This window comes from Harpia harpyja, chromosome Z, assembly GCF_026419915.1.
Source record: "Harpia harpyja isolate bHarHar1 chromosome Z, bHarHar1 primary haplotype, whole genome shotgun sequence".
Classification (NCBI taxonomy): domain Eukaryota; kingdom Metazoa; phylum Chordata; class Aves; order Accipitriformes; family Accipitridae; genus Harpia; species Harpia harpyja.
In genome coordinates, this window is record NC_068969.1 from 113,740,109 (window position 1) to 113,750,884 (window position 10,776).

Genomic DNA, 10,776 nt, shown 5'->3' on the forward strand with positions numbered 1-10,776 from the left:
TGGAGCGCGATTGCTACATTTGGGTAATAACAGCATATTGTATTACTGTCATTGGCTCAGCTTTGTGGATAGAATTTAACTGTGTTCTACGAACACATCTGAATAAAGATAATTTTGCACAGAATTCATTGTCAGTTTACACATCCTTAGAGGCTGATCATGTTCCATTTAACCTGCCAGAATTTCCTTTGCCTGCAGAATCAGGCCCATCAAAATAACTGGCAACATAAAACCTTCTGAACTTTATTTAAGAACTTTTTGCACATACTTGCAGTATTTTAAAGGTGTATTTCAATGAAGTTTATTTTAAGTCCTTGGCACCCAGCTACCTGTGCAAACCAACACATGGAAGGTACCATGTCACGTTCAGACCTGCCCATAAAGAAAAAATACTTTAAATTAGTTGATTTGAATATTTTTTCAAATATTTTCAAATACTGGTTGATTTCTTGATTCTTCCTCAGTGGTATTTAAATAAATGCAGACAGCTTTAATGCTGAAGATCTTAGATTTTCAGAAGTACTTTGGTCCCTAAAGATGCCTACTCTGCAGTTTTCTAAAAGTCTTCAGTGTAAACGAAGCTGCTACTTGGTCTAGTAAATTCTGATAGATGTCCACCTGCCATCATTAGGTGCCTAAGCCCTTTTGTAAATCTTGCTTTCAGTGAGTAACAAACATACAGAAATCTTCTCAGTTAAATTAAATTTACTTGATTACATACTGTTCTCTCATGTGAGGATTTCCTTAATTTCTGTCTACTTATTTTTCTTAAACAAGGCTTTGTGCACTTCTTTGCATCCCAGCAGATCTCCTGCACCCCTGCCCAGGCTCAGGCAGTTCCTTTGCTTTCACCTGTTTTTTTGACTTACTTTTTGCTTAACTGTTCACTACACAATAGGATTACTGACCTGTTCTTGAAAAATTTCACAACACAAATCTGCTGGGACTTCCAGCGAAGTGCCTCATTCGGGAAAGCTTTGTGATGAAGCTTACTCACGTTAGTGTTTAACTGCAGCTAATAAAAGTACTGAAACACCATTCCAGAAAGCACAGGCGGTGTAATTTTACTTGCATTATCTGCCTATTTTGGTTTTCTGCGGTCTTTTCAGTAGGCCTGGTGTTTCAATATGGTGTTGGCACACAGCTAGAAGCCCAGTTCAGCCTGCAGTCTGATGTACTAGTTTATTTTCCGTTTTACTCTCTATGCACTTCCTTGTGTAATAATATCCCAAATAACTCAAAATAGTTACTTAGGTACACTTTATAAATTGTCTGCATTCATTTACATTTATGAATTAAAGGAGCCCAAGTACAGCTCTTGCTCTACTTTTTGTCATGTTCACAGCTGTTAGAAGTGAACATATTGCTCCAAAACTTTGGCCTGCTGATCAGGTTCCCAGGATTTTAAAACAGCAGCTAAGGTTACCTGCTCTGGGACAGGAAGCACGGCAGAAGGGACAATCTTTTCAGCAATTCTTACAGTGTAAGAACACATACTCATGTTCAGCTGCACACCTGCAACAAATCTTCACTTCTATAGCCATTTGAAAGACACTGTGCATGACCTCAGTTCTGGAGTGACTTTCTCAGTTTACTCCTCTCTCATTGCAAGGTGATTTCAGACCCTTAGAAGTTCCCGGCTTACAGATTTAGAGCATGAACTTTGACAGTAGTGGTAGCAGAGGTGGCGGTCGATTGGTTTAGAAAACCCAACCCACCACAGCCAAGATTACATCCACCTTTTACCAGCTGAAGTTCTGATGGATAGGCTACGATCTGTTGCAACATTATGGGTGAAATATCCAAAGATACGGAGGACAAAAATGATCAGAAGCTAGTGTGGCCTCTTTCCCTTGCTTCCGTTATCCAATCCCTGTCTTTTCTACTACATGATCCACACAACAATATCTGTGAGAAGTTATAGGAGTGCACAGTTAGTATTGTTATCTTTTATTGTATCAAGTATACCACATGCGCATGCTCAGAATAATAAAACCAGGTTTTAGTATCACAAAGGGTAGGTACTTCACCGGTCTAGGAGAAAGCTGTATCTGCGATACACTGATCAGGTGGGGGATTATCTTCTAAGGATGATGCGAAAGCTGATTAAACAGCAATACTAAATTCACTTCCCAATAGACTAGCTCATTAAGGGAGAGCCAACAGTATAAGGCAATGTCTTACAAGGAGTTTTCTGTGATTCAATTCATTACAGAAGTAACAGCTGCAGCAACAAGGGCCCAATATCCAGCTGTGAACGTTGCAGATCAATTCACACATGACCTGACAAAACCGGGTAGCGGTAGGAAACCATACACCTCACCAGAGGCATTTGGCGGGCATCAAGCAAGTCTTCAGAATAATTACCTGTTAGGAGAAAACACAGTCACAAGAACAAGGCTGGACATCAGTGACGGTTCAAGGACTGCATATATAAAAAGGTACGCCTTTTTAGGCATACCTTAGGTAGGACTTTTGGGAAAATGACAAATCCTAAATAGCAATCCAAAGTGGCTGAAATGGTTTTGGTCTGAATCTTTTAAAGAGCGCTCTGGTTTGGCAGAGAGGACAAAGCAGGAGTTCCCACTTCTATTCCTTAGTAAGCTCAGGGACATCTGCATCGCTTCACAGTTGCACTACAATGGTGGGATGGAAGTCAGTACCAAGAATGCATCTTCCCAGGAGGAGGCAAAGCCGGACTTGTCAAGTTCACTTTCTTTATGGTGAAGTCAGTAGTTTTAAGACCTCCTTCTGCCTGGGGCGTGTCTACAGGTTTGCAAAGATTTTGTTACCACTTTGGATGTTTACAGCTCAGAAGCCTAAGAACAATTGTATGAAGCAACTGATTTTTAAATAAAATCCTGGTTTATTATAACTGAAATTCCTAACAAACATGTTAAAGAGATTTTAGTTGGATTTTTTTTTTTCTTTTAAAGACAGAACGGCACCATTTTAAACCACTGCAACCAAATATAAAGCAACAATTCTCTTGCATCATGCCCCTGCTGCTCCTCTTCAGGAAAGAAAGGCACAATGTTTCAAGGTAAATAATTAATGGAAGTACCAAATCAAGAATTTCTGCTTTTAGTAAGCTAAGTAAATTTTGCATATAGCATAACTCCTTTAGCTCATCCACAGATTTGACAGGAAAAACCTAAACTCTTCATAATTTAACCATGACGCTTATGTTGCCACAATGCAATTCATAGTTCTTTAGCAAGGTCAAGAACAGCTATAGTTTTTAAGGTGAAAGCCTGAAGTATTGCACTAGCAGTTAGTGAAACTAAGATGCTAAGATACAGTTACCTTCCAAAGCTAGATTTATTCATAAGTTATTTAACCTAAATGCTAATCACACCAAACAGATTATAGATGAAAAGTAGCTCCAGTGAGGAAAATAAAGAACTTCAGTTTTCAAACAAATTAAGAAATGTGCTAGCTGCCGTGTTAGTGGCAAAAGAGACCCTCTCCTGTAAGTGGTAAGGGGTTTTATTCAGCTAAAATGTGCAAAGAAAAAAAGTCTCAAAATGAGAGAAATATCACCAGTTCATATTGGACACAAGGGAATAAAATCCTTATGAATGAATTCCTTTAATCCGTTTTCTTGTCAGAAATTTCTGTGGATCTCTTTGCGGCAATTCCATTTGCAATGCCATTGCTTTCAAACTGCAAATAAAAGACAGCATCGTTAATGGGATGTCAAAAAAGGACTTCACACCCAGAACAGTAACAGCTGGTGATGAAAGTGGCTTTTAGAAGCAAGGCCAGTGAAGATTTACAAAGAAATATGCAGCGAGAACCAAAGTAGTGGTGTCTCTTCAGATTTACACGTAATTATTGCTTGGGCGGGGAGGGGGGAATGAGGGCAGACACAACATATACAAATCTTTGCATTTTGTTAGAGATAAATAATAAATGCACAATTTCCACGCACTAAGCATTTTCCCCCATTGAGTGGCAGAGCTGGCTGAAGAGTGCGGGTTTTTTTAATTCTGCTTCATGTATCTGGTGTGATGTACCAATTATTTGACTTCTTCCTTCTCTGAAAGGATAGCCAGTCATTAAAAAAAAAAAATTAACTAAGCTGTTTCAGAAAACAGGTGCAACTCCTATCCTTCCAAGACCTACCAGAAGCCACTATTTCTAGCTGGCTCGGTACCAGTAACGCCCTTTCATAAGAAAATAGCCACAAAAACGTCTGTAAAAATGCCCAGCTATTTACTCATTTGTGGTGCCCACCCTGGACTCTCGCTGGGTGCTTTACCTGGAGTTTCCCTGCTTAGCTAAATGCATTAATCTTACTTTATAAATTCCAGATTCATCCTCCTGATCTCTTTTTGTGGCTGAAGGTGCCCATGGATTTCCCGCGCTGCCTCCTTGACCTTGTTTTGTGGCTGTTGTTTCTTGCACGGCTTTCTTGGGCCATACACGCTTAATGAAAGGTGCGATAACAGGATAAATATACGGTTCAAGGAATTTCTTGTAGACCCAGAGGAGAACCGGAATGACAATACAAGGAATGCACACCATGGCTTCCTCTTGTTGTGTGACAAAGCTGGTGAGGTAAAAAAAAAACAAACAAAAAAACCCAAACAACTTAGGATGACAGTGTTTGTACACCATGAGCTAAGAGAACAGTCTTAAATAATGAATAAAGATTGTAGTTGATATTCAAACATAAAAGACTCTTTAATTATAGATTAACTGTTAAAGATTCAAAAATGCTGTGTGTTCCAACGTTACAAAGTCCTCAACAAGGGAAACATTCTTGACATTTTAACAAAAAAGGAGTAGAGTTTGCTATTAATTCATCAGTCCTACAGCTGGAACTTAGAAAAACAAATTCAGAAAATAACAGTTTTTGCTTAAGCACACAAAAACAGCTTAAGCAGTGAGCTGCAGATATTAGCCCAGTCCCTACTGTATTACAACAGAGGGTCCAAAAGGTTTGGTTTTCTCATTCCCTTTCTATTCAAGGTGAAATGAAGTGGCAGGACTCCAGTCCATCTAATGATGGCTTGCCACCACTGAAGGGCAGGTCAGTGAGGTGGGAAGAGAATCCCAGTCAGGATTTGAGAATAGGAGAATATGGGTTACTTCCTTCCTCCTGCACAGGAGGAATCACTTGATCCCACACCGATCCCATACGATTGGCCAAACTATTAGAAAATTAATCCTTCCCTCTCTCAAAACCAGGAAGAAGTCTTCAAAAACAGCAGCTTGAAGTCTGCAATGAAAGCCGCAGAAAGACAAAGCGCAGGGGCAGAAAGGTACAACTGGGAGAGGAAGCAGTTAAGTAGGATTAGAGCTGTCCCTTTCAGTGCTGATAAGCAATATCATTAGATACGCTCTGCTGCACAGCCCAGCTTCGCCCTTCACATTCCTCCTTTCTAGGCTGCTGACATCTGAATTCTTACATTAAGAAGGAAAACAAAAGCTTCCCAGGATGGAGAATGAAGAGGCAGATGTGCACACTTCATCTGGGATCAGAGTTTCACTTCTTTTTTTTAAGCTATCCTAAGGATTTTTAGCCCCAGGCTCTGTGGAACAACAGAATATCAATTTCCAGTTGACTACTTCCAACTGTATTTTGGCTACTTGAAATTGAGTTTTACAGGATCTGAAGTCAGAGAAGAATCTTAAATGGAGACAACACAAATGAGATAACACATTAAAGCCGTTCAAAAAGACAATTCGGGTACTCTCTCTGCCAGAACTTCCTACGTACTAAATTTCCAGCCAGATGATGTGGATTTATCCGTTAGCTAAAGAACCTGGCTGGAGGCAACATCCCAGGCTGCCTTCCTGAGGCAATGGCAAGCATCTCTGCAGCCACTTCACGTCAAGATTCCAGATGAAAAATAAGTCATACCTCTGCCAGATGCAAAAGCAAGCCACGGGAAATACGACACTGGCCCTGACGTATGGAAATAACGTTCACGAGCTTCTTCTGTGCTTTGGTGATGGTCTGTTGGCTGGTTAGCAGGCAATTAATTTTTAGGAAAAAAAAAAAAAGAGAAGAGTAAAAGGGCAAATGGTCAAATTTTAATAGCAAGCTTATTTCTTTGTGATGCAAGCTTTTGTTTCTCTCTGTAAGCCACCATACATTAGAGTCAGCAGAGAGAACATGCATGACATTGCAAGTTTAAGTACGTTTGGTCTTTGTTTCCCGTGTTTGTTAATCAACTATTATGGAAACAGAAAAAAGAAAAAAAAAGGCTAAACGGACAAAAGGGCTTAATTTTTTTTTTTTCCCCCCCATAAAGGATGACCTAGCCTAGAAGGGCTAATTCATCTGCCACGTCCCAGTTCTGCTTCTCCGTAGGACGACGTTCAGGCTCGAATATTCCCCAGCAGCCGGGCCAAGCTTCCCGGTTCACGGGGAAGGACGAGCTACCGCAGCCGGCGGCATTTCCCCCTCCCGTCCGTACTCAGGTAACGTCGGGAGCCCGAACACCCCTCCCCGGCGGTAAAGCTTCGCTCGAACACGCGTCGAAACCAAAAAAGCTCCGCGCCTCGCCGCGGATTTCGGGATTCGCCCCCTCCGCTCCCGCTTAACGGAGCCGCTCCGGCCGCAGAGGAGGCCGGCACCGGCGGACGCCTCCGCCCGGGATGGAGGACGAAGAGCCCCTCGGGGGAGCAGCCCCGGGGTCCCGCCGGAGGGGACGGAGCCCGCCCGCCCCGCACTCACCTCAATCGGCGCCGACCCAGCGCCCTCACCGGCCGCCGCACCGGAAACGGCACCCGCGCTTCCGGCTGACGCGCACGCCGCCCTCGCCGCCAATAGGAGAAGGCGCTGCGCGCCTCACGTGACCCACGCTCCTCCCACCCCCGCCGCGCTATGGCCGCTGCAGGGGCCGGGAGGTTTCTGGCCCGGCGGGATAGGGAAAGGTAAACACCTCCGCTCGGGTGAAATTATCTTCTTTTACGTATGGATAACACCCGTCAGTCACCCACCACCACCCCCCCCGTGGTGTCCCCAGGCAGCGCCCCGCCGGGTCAGCAAAGCAAGACACACAAAAAGTCTTAATTTTAAAATTTTATTTATGTACATGCGTTGCACCGGCTTTACTCCCGAGCCATCAGCTTCTGCTTCTTCAGCTTCTTTTGGGATACCTGAAAAACAGAAGCGAGAGAAGAGCGATAGTCCGCACCTTCCCGACACATCTCACAACTCGCTTTACAGTCACCCTCCCCAAGGAGAGATTTCCTCACCGCCTTCCAAAACCATCCACTCATCGTACTTCCACAGATCCAAGCGTCCGTACAAGCACTGCATCTCTTAAATGTGACCCTAGCCCCACCGCACCTTTGCGGGCACGGAGGGAGAACGCCATGACCGCTCCAGGGGTGGGAAGAACAAACCACCAAGAAGCGCTTTCCCCAAGCTCTCAAGGTTGTGTTCACAATAACTATTGAGGTTGCTCAGAAATAACTTCCTTTTTTTTTTTTCATGGGTATTCCAAAGGTGTCCTAAGATAAGTCATCACAGCAACCCCTCCCTCTGGCTGAAAACCACAGAGCATCAACACTCCGACCTCTCAACCGACATCGAAGAGGACCCAGGACACGACGCTCCGTACCTTTTTCTTTTGAGCGACTTCTTCCTCTGGCTTGGGAACGATCTGCTCCTTCTCGGTGAGGATCATCTCGATGTGGCAGGGGGAGCTCATGTAGGGGTTGATCCTACCGTGAGCTCTGTAGGTGCGCCTCCGCATTTTGGGAGCCTTGTTGACCTGGATGTGCTCGATGACCAGAGAATCCACATCGAGACCCTGGAAGGTAAAGACTTGTGACTTGTTTTTCTCTTCAAATCCATTATCTCCGCAGCAGAAACGTCAATAACCAACCCCCACACATCACTGCTATTTTCCTCTGTTTTGTAGATTTTAAGAGACCTAAGCAGTCAATAACCACACACAAACGAGCCATCTGTGAAAAACTATTACTCACGTTTTAACTTGGAAAACGCAGGTAGCCTAATTCAGACAAGCAGTACACCAAAACCCTCTACACAATTCAGTTTCATCTAAAAGAAGCAGCCCTCATCCAGCCACCGAGTTCCAGAACGCTGACGCGCAGCCCGACACCAACACTTTGCGTTTCGTGACATCCACGCAGCCCACCTTGAGCTCGGCGTTGCTCTCCGCGTTTTTCAGCATGTGCAGCAAGAACTCAGCGCTTTTCTTGGGCCAGCGTCCCTGCGTCCAGCCCCACTGCTTGGCCTGGAAGAAGAAGAGAGTTCCCTTTTTGTCCTGGTGCAACACAACTTGCCCTTCGCGTGCCACTAACTCGCCATTACAGCCCCTTTTCTTAAGGCTGCATACCAAAATAATTAAATTTGATCCATGACTTGACACTGCAAGCAGATGCATCCCTTGCTGTACTGGAATTAAGAGTAACTCTTGCATTTCAACACATTATTATCATCAGCAACAACAGACCATTCTCCACGCTGTCTCAACATCACCTTTTCTCTTGTCTTCACCTAAGCGTCCTTCCCACCCTTCCACCTGGGACCTCACCTGGGCGCATCTACCGACTCCCCCGTTGTAGCGACGGAAGGGAACGCATTGCTTCTTCAGGGTGACGTCCTTCAGGTACTTGGTGGCCTTGCGGATGTGCATGCCCTTGATGGCCTGTGCGGTCTCTCGAGTGTTCTAGCAACACAGAGCACAGCAAAGTTCCTCTTAACACGTCTTTCCAAGGTACAACACAAGCAAAAGCACTCCTCTGCCTTTCCTGGATCCTATCCTTTTTGCTACAAACTCAGTTTAAAAGAAGCCCTCACACAAAAAAATAAAACTAAAGAATGAAGGATAATTAGCAACACTTTTTGGGTTGTTTTTTTTTGCTACCTACTTTTCTAACCCTTGGTATGACTTCCATTGCTGAATTTGCACCTCTGACATGTCTTTATTGTTTTTCACCTAATGGCTAGATCTTCCCAACCAGCAAAATTAAAATGTGAGTATTTATACTTTTCATAGCTCCTCTTTGGCCAGTAATCCAAAAAAGCAGGAGCCTGAAGGATAAGCTCCTCCTAAAATGTCAAATACAGCACCTCAGACGAAACGATGAGAAAACAAGCTACACACAACACAATTATGTCTGTAAGGGAATTATGAAGGGGAGAGAAAAAACAGGCTCAGAAAGAAAAATCAAGGATAAAGTACCAGTGCTTAAGAGAGCATACTAAATGCAGGGATCAGTGAGTAACTATAATCCTACCTCATCAAGATAAAAGAGCAAACCAAAGTAAGTGAAATCTCTTTTCACCCATGCTCTGTAACACCGAGCAGAAAAGCAGCTGCTCAGCTTTGGTTTTGCTGTTAACTCGAACAGGTCCTGAACTCACTGCCGCGCCTAAACCCTTCCCAGAGGAACCCACGTCCTCATGTCAAACACCGCAAGCCTCCCCTGCCATACTTCCTTGATCAGGAGCATGGCCAGACGAACACGATATTCTTTCCAAACAACCAAAAACGCAGAGTAAGACGAATAAAACAAATCTCTTATCTAACACTAGCCCAATTCCTCCTCCTAAATTCACTGCAACTGTTTTCCTATTATGTTTTATTACCTACGTTAGACAGCCAGCTCTTTAGCACACACCTTCTTGGTTTTGTTCCCGTGGATAAAAACCATTACAAGCAGCTAAAACAAGCACAGGCCATAAACCTATGCTACCGCCCTGAAGCAACTATACAATGATACAGAAGAACAAGGGACACTTCCTTCAAAATAATAACCCCAATGAATTTGCGTTTCCTACTATGCACGCACTGCATACCTTGAAATGCACTCGCAGGTTGGACCCCCGTGACTTGCATGCTGCGGAGAAAAAAGACGAACTCGTGAAATGAGAACCTCAATGGCTTCGGCGAAGTCCTACGCGAACGCTCACGAAAAAACAACTCACATTTCGTGGGGTTCTCCGGATCCAGAGAGTAGCGCACCATTTTGGGAGCTCAACTGCAAAAGAAGCAATGAAAAAAAACCCCGTATTAAGCTTCCAACAGAGACGTGCAGGACCTGGCTTGCTCACCTCCGCTAACCGAAGGAGCTGCTCAGAAATTACGCTTTCTTTTCACAGTTAAATCCAAAGGTGTCCTAAGATTGTCATCACCGCAGCCACGGCCTCTCCCTAGGCCCTGCTTCCACCTCACACCCGCCAGCCCCCCCCAACCCCCCCCCCCCGCGCTCCGCCATCCCCTGCCCGTCCTCCCCCGCGCCAGCCCCGCAAATACCGAGGGCGTCCGGCGAGGCGGACCGAGCCCTCGCCCCCTCATCGCCTCCCCGAGGCGCCCTGGGCAGGATGGGACCGGATTGGGACGGCTCCCTGACCGCCATGGCTCCCTCACCTCAGGGCGGCGGCGGGGGAAGAGGAAGAGCAAAGCATGCCGGGAGCCGGGAAGAGCCGCCGGCTTCTCGCGAGAGGTCGGGCGGGATTTCGGCCAGGGAGCGTCGCGGAGGTGCCGCGCCGGCGGCGGGGCGAAGGGCGGCCGGAGGGAGCGTCGACAAATTCGCGGCCGCTGGTGGAGGGCGAGGGGGGGGGGGGGGGCGGTCGGGGCGGCCCAGCCCGGCCCCGCGTGTGAGCCTGGGACGTGAACATAAAACGTGCGTGTGTGCACCACGCCTAGGTCCTCGTGTCTGCGTGCGGGAGCGTGGGAGCAGACGCGCACCCGTGCGGGGCTGCCCGCAGCCCCAGGCCCAAGGCCGCAAAATGGCGGCGGGCCGCGCCGGCCTGAGGGGTCGGCCGCTGGCCGTCGAGGG

At 45.8% G+C, this 10,776-nt stretch overlaps 2 protein-coding genes and 2 non-coding genes across 7 annotated transcripts; all 4 read right to left on the reverse strand.

The window, feature by feature from the left end:
• Positions 1-1,934: 1,934 nt before the first annotated feature.
• Positions 1,935-6,780, reverse strand: CZH18orf32 (chromosome Z C18orf32 homolog). Of its 3 annotated transcripts, none has more exons than XM_052777372.1 (4): positions 6,692-6,780; positions 5,873-5,975; positions 4,303-4,555; positions 1,935-3,666 (listed from the first exon to the last, which is right to left on the reverse strand). In XM_052777372.1, exons 3-4 carry the CDS (start codon positions 4,528-4,530, stop codon positions 3,592-3,594), a joined length of 303 nt encoding a protein of 100 aa, XP_052633332.1. In that variant the 5' UTR covers positions 4,531-4,555; positions 5,873-5,975; positions 6,692-6,780; the 3' UTR covers positions 1,935-3,591. The 3 variants fall into 3 exon arrangements, with proteins under 3 accessions (XP_052633332.1, XP_052633333.1, XP_052633334.1); XM_052777373.1 differs by having other exon boundaries at positions 5,873-5,968; positions 6,692-6,738; XM_052777374.1 differs by lacking the exon at positions 5,873-5,975 and having other exon boundaries at positions 6,692-6,764.
• A 246-nt stretch (positions 6,781-7,026) lies between these two features.
• Positions 7,027-10,464, reverse strand: RPL17 (ribosomal protein L17). Of its 2 annotated transcripts, none has more exons than XM_052777370.1 (7): positions 10,365-10,464; positions 9,923-9,975; positions 9,794-9,834; positions 8,526-8,660; positions 8,127-8,225; positions 7,584-7,775; positions 7,027-7,116 (listed from the first exon to the last, which is right to left on the reverse strand). In XM_052777370.1, the coding sequence occupies exons 2-7, from the start codon at positions 9,960-9,962 to the stop codon at positions 7,069-7,071; spliced, it is 555 nt and encodes a 184-aa protein (XP_052633330.1). In that variant the 5' UTR covers positions 9,963-9,975; positions 10,365-10,464; the 3' UTR covers positions 7,027-7,068. The 2 variants fall into 2 exon arrangements, with proteins under 2 accessions (XP_052633330.1, XP_052633331.1); XM_052777371.1 differs by having other exon boundaries at positions 10,251-10,393.
• On the reverse strand, positions 7,421-7,495 carry LOC128137933 (small nucleolar RNA SNORD58). The gene has a single exon (XR_008233919.1). It is a non-coding gene; the product is annotated as a small nucleolar RNA SNORD58 (small nucleolar RNA).
• LOC128137929 (small nucleolar RNA SNORD58) lies at positions 10,066-10,134 on the reverse strand. Its single transcript, XR_008233915.1, has one exon. It is a non-coding gene; the product is annotated as a small nucleolar RNA SNORD58 (small nucleolar RNA).
• Positions 10,465-10,776: the final 312 nt, after the last annotated feature.

What these genes read in the sequence shown, in the direction of transcription:
- CZH18orf32 (XM_052777372.1), bottom strand. Translation starts at nt 4,530, where the DNA reads ATGGTGTGCATTCCTTGTATTGTCATTCCGGTTCTCCTCTGGGTCTAC. An exon ending in ATGAATCTGGAATTTATAAA is followed by an intron (nt 3,667 to 4,302) that starts GTAAGATTAATG and finishes TTTTATTTGCAG; the next exon opens with TTTGAAAGCAATGGCATTGC.
- RPL17 (XM_052777370.1), bottom strand. Translation starts at nt 9,962, where the DNA reads ATGGTGCGCTACTCTCTGGATCCGGAGAACCCCACGAAAT. An exon ending in GAGTCGGTAGATGCGCCCAG is followed by an intron (nt 8,226 to 8,525) that starts GTGAGGTCCCAG and finishes TTCTTCTTCCAG; the next exon opens with GCCAAGCAGTGGGGCTGGAC. An exon ending in AAGTCGCTCAAAAGAAAAAG is followed by an intron (nt 7,117 to 7,583) that starts GTACGGAGCGTC and finishes TCTGTTTTTCAG; the next exon opens with GTATCCCAAAAGAAGCTGAA.